The following is a 4,106-nucleotide window of genomic DNA, read 5'->3' as shown; positions in this document are numbered from 1 at the left end:
ATCTGCGGCAAATTTTTGGCAAAGCGAAATGGGTCAAATTCGCCCAATTCTAATAATGGTTTTGCCTCTAGGGGGAGCTCATGTCCCATCAGACTTTTAGTAACTTATAGACTGGCTAATTCTCAGCAACTTTACAATTGGTCTTTATTTCTTTCTCTTTTATAGTTTATGAATTATTTGCCTTCTTCTTTCAAATGGGGGTCCCTGACCCCATCTATAAAAAACAAATTCTCTGTAAGGCTACAAATGTCTTGTTATTGTTATTTTTTATTCCTCATCTTTCTATTCAGGCCTCTCCTATTCATATTCCAGTCTCTTATTCACATCAATGCATGGTTGCTAGGGGAATTTGGATCCTAGCAACCAGACTGCTGAAATTACAAACTGGAGAGCTGCTGAATAAAAAGCTAAATAACTCAAAAACCACAAATAATAAAAAATGAAAACCAATTACAAATTGTCTCAGAATATCCCTCTCTACATCATACTAACTGTTAATTTAAAGGTGACAAACCCCTTTAATGAGGGAGGTGCAAGACAAAATGCAATCAGTACCATTCTCTTATATAGTGCCCCTGATATTTACACATAGTGAGTTGGTGACTAGTAGCCGGGACTGTTGGCTAGAGGCTACTGTATCTCTGTGGCCCCCAGCCCAGAATATTTGCAGGAAAGTCACCAACCCCTCCTCACAGATATGTTTATAGTGTAATGTTTCCCTTTAATTCTCACCCCCAGGTATTCAGACCACCTGCATGTATTGGCCTGTGCGACCCAGTGGCAGCGCCCGACCCCTGATTTTCAGGTTCCAGTTCTGGGACTGTGGGGAGGGGGCTCTCCGGAAGTTTCATCACATCTTGCCGGTAAGTGAATATCCCAGAGGAACAACTATGTGGGGGGGGCAGTGTGGGAGGGGCCTGTAGTCTCCTGATCATCGATGGATCTGAAATATCACAACGGTGAATAGAATCCTGGCTTCTGATTGGTCACTTCCCTGGAATGTGTTTTCTGTGCCCCCAGGAGTGTAAAGAAAAGGCCGACGCAGTTCTCTTCCTCTTCTCTATCACTGATCGATCGTCATTCGAGGATGTGCCGGCGCTGATCTCTCGCACGCTCGACCCGGAAGAAGATGTTGCACGTGTGGTTGTTGGGACCAAGTATCCTTGTACTGGTGTAACTCAGTGTGTGTGTGTGTGATCCTTGCACTAGTGTAACCCATTGTGTGTGTGATCCTTGCACTAGTGTAACCCATTATGTGTGTGATCCTTGCACTAGTGTAACCCAGTGTGTGTGTGTGATCCTTGCACTAGTGTAACCCTGTGTGTGTGTGTGTGTGATCCTTGCACTAGTGTAACCCATTGTGTGTGTGATCCTTGCACTAGTGTAACCCATTGTGTGTGTGATCCTTGCACTAGTGTAACCCATTATGTGTGTGATCCTTGCACTAGTGTAACCCATTATGTGTGTGATCCTTGCACTAGTGTAACCCAGTGTGTGTGTGTGATCCTTGCACTAGTGTAACCCATTATGTGTGTGATCCTTGCACTAGTGTAACCCAGTGTGTGTGATCCTTGTACTGGTGTAACCCAGTGTGTGTGTGATACTTGCACTAGTGTAACCCAGTGTGTGTGTGATACTTGCACTAGTGTAATCCAGTGTGTGTGTGATACTTGCAATAGTGTAACCCAGTGTGTGTGTGATCCTTGCACTAGTGTAACCCAGTGTGTGTTTGTGTGATACTTGCACTATTGTAACTCAGTGTGTGTGCAGAGCCGCCATTAGAAATCACGGGGCCCCATACAACAAAATTATCGGGGGCCTCTGGGCCCTGCCCAACCCAGTCCCCAAGTCCCACCCCAGATCCCACCCACTCCACACAATAGTTAAAAGACCACAAAGACATCAGTGCTAAAAAAGGTAACCCCCCCCACACACACAAGTTATAAAAAGCTATTGATGGTCAGGACCCCCTTATAAATTAAAAAAAAAAATTGGCACCAGGGCCCCCCATACAAGTTAAAAAAAATTGGGGCCCCAGAGGATATTTGGGGCATTTAGAGTATTAAAATATTACATTGGTGGCCAGGGGATTAAAAAAAAATACAAATTGGTGTTCAGTAGAATTGAACTCAGGACTTCACCTCCTTTCGGGACTTCGGCTTTTCGACACTTCCGCATTGCGGCTGATCGTGACTTCTGAAGTGGCCCCACGGCTTCGGCGCTGTCAAGGGGGGCCCGGCTCTTTCGTAAGTGCAGCACTGCCGGGACCCCTTCAGGACTGGGACACCTGTACCCCCTGTGCCCCCCTGATGGTGGCCCAGTGTGTGTGTGATCCCCATTGCATTATATACATGTGCCCCCCATGTCTGGGCCAGTGTTCTGCTGTAGGGGGCTCTATAGGAATCAGGTGGGATGTGAGATTTGCACCAGTGCCCCCCATGTTGTGCAGTAAATACCCCGTTGCACTTCCTTATCCCCCCGCCAGGCTGGAGCAGTACATGCACACGGATGTGACCGAGGACGACCTGCGCGACTTCCAGAGAACGTGGCACCTGCCCGTCATGCGAGTACGGAGTGTGAATGGGCCCCCCATGACTGATGGGCGGGATCTGGATGGCAGGGCGGGACTTGCAGAATGTGCTCCTGTGCTCAATGGGTTGGCAGAAATTCTGTGGCACAGAGACCAACTTATTGCTGGACTTGTAGGCGGGGCTGAATGACACCGAGATGTAAAGGGTTAATAATTCCAACTTGTCACTGAACTGCTCAGAGCCAATCAGATGAGAGACGGGCTGTGACTATTGGATGAGGATCTGCTGATCTCACACTGTGGGGCCCCCAGATCCCCAGTGAGTCGAATTCATTGGGCCCCGGGCAGATCTGTGGGAGAAGCTTTGTGTTTGAGCCACTGCCCGGCCATCACAATGGGCTCATTTATATATAGTGAAGTGAAGTAAGGATATTAGAAGTCACCCAGGAGTTCCACGATCATATAGAACACTTGTGTTTTTATACAGGACTCTGACGTGACTTTTAATATCCTCATATTTTCCAACAAGGGCTACTTTATTTATAATACACATTTTAGTGAGTCATATGACATCACTACTCACCATTTATAACTGATGACATCACATCACTACTCACCGTTTATAACTGATGACATCACATCACTACTCACCATTTATAACTGATGACATCACTACTTACCATTTATAACTGATGACATCACATCACTACTCACCATTTATAACTGATGACATCACTACTTGCCGTTTATAACTGATGACATCACTACTCACCATTTATAACTGATGACATCACTACTCACCGTTAATAACTGATGACATCCCTACTCACCTTTTATAACTGATGACATCACCACTCACCTTTTATAACTGATGACATCACTACTCGCTGTTTATAACTGATGACATCACTGATCCCTGTTTATAACTGATGACATCATTACTCACTGTTTATAACTGATGACATCACTAATCCCTGTTTGTAACTGATGACATCACATCACTACGCATCGTTTATAACTGATGACATCACTACTCTCTGTTTATAACTGATGACATCACTAATCACCATTTATAACTGATGAAATCATTACTCACTGTTTATAAGGATATAATTTACAAAATCTCCATGGCTTTGTGTATTATATACATATAATATAACCACATTCAGTCCAGTTTGGGGGAGTCCTTGGCATTTGGCCGAATGTTGTTCCCAATCCTGGAGTCAAGGTCAGAAGTGAGACTGATATTTACTAATTCCTGCTGGAAATCCTGAATTCCACAGTAAATTGCACAGCGGGGACCCACCCTAAACAGCATGGGCCCCTCAATTAGGAATGAGCCCCCCTCATAGATAGAGTTGTGCCTTACACAGAGTCTATTGTTTCCTATATAACGTGTGGGAGCGGGAAATGCGGAGCTGTGGGCGGAGCATCTGATTTGCATTACGCGGCGCCATATCTGCTTTATGTACAGAAATCTGCCCAATTCCTCATTGTTCCCAATCAAATCTCAGCGCCGTGTTTAGACCGATATTTATATAGAAATGGCCAAAACCTTCATTTATAACGTTTTCAG

General features: G+C 45.1%; 1 protein-coding gene across 1 annotated transcript in view; it reads left to right on the top strand.

Annotated features, from left to right (window-relative positions):
- Window positions 1-3,127, top strand: part of cplane2.L (ciliogenesis and planar polarity effector 2 L homeolog) — a 5,936-nt gene extending 2,809 nt beyond the window's left edge. Inside the window, exons 4-6 of the mRNA XM_018226500.2 lie at window positions 739-863; window positions 1,021-1,157; window positions 2,486-3,127. Of these exons, the coding sequence (XP_018081989.1) occupies window positions 739-863; window positions 1,021-1,157; window positions 2,486-2,720 (497 nt within the window). The 3' untranslated portion in view covers window positions 2,721-3,127. The remainder of the gene's footprint in view (window positions 1-738; window positions 864-1,020; window positions 1,158-2,485) is intronic.
- The last annotated feature ends 979 nt before the right edge of the window (window positions 3,128-4,106 follow it).

Source organism: Xenopus laevis, chromosome 7L, assembly GCF_017654675.1.
Source record: "Xenopus laevis strain J_2021 chromosome 7L, Xenopus_laevis_v10.1, whole genome shotgun sequence".
NCBI classification, from domain to species: domain Eukaryota; kingdom Metazoa; phylum Chordata; class Amphibia; order Anura; family Pipidae; genus Xenopus; species Xenopus laevis.
Note: the sequence above shows the minus strand (reverse complement) of the source record. Positions and strands in the feature narration are given on the sequence as shown.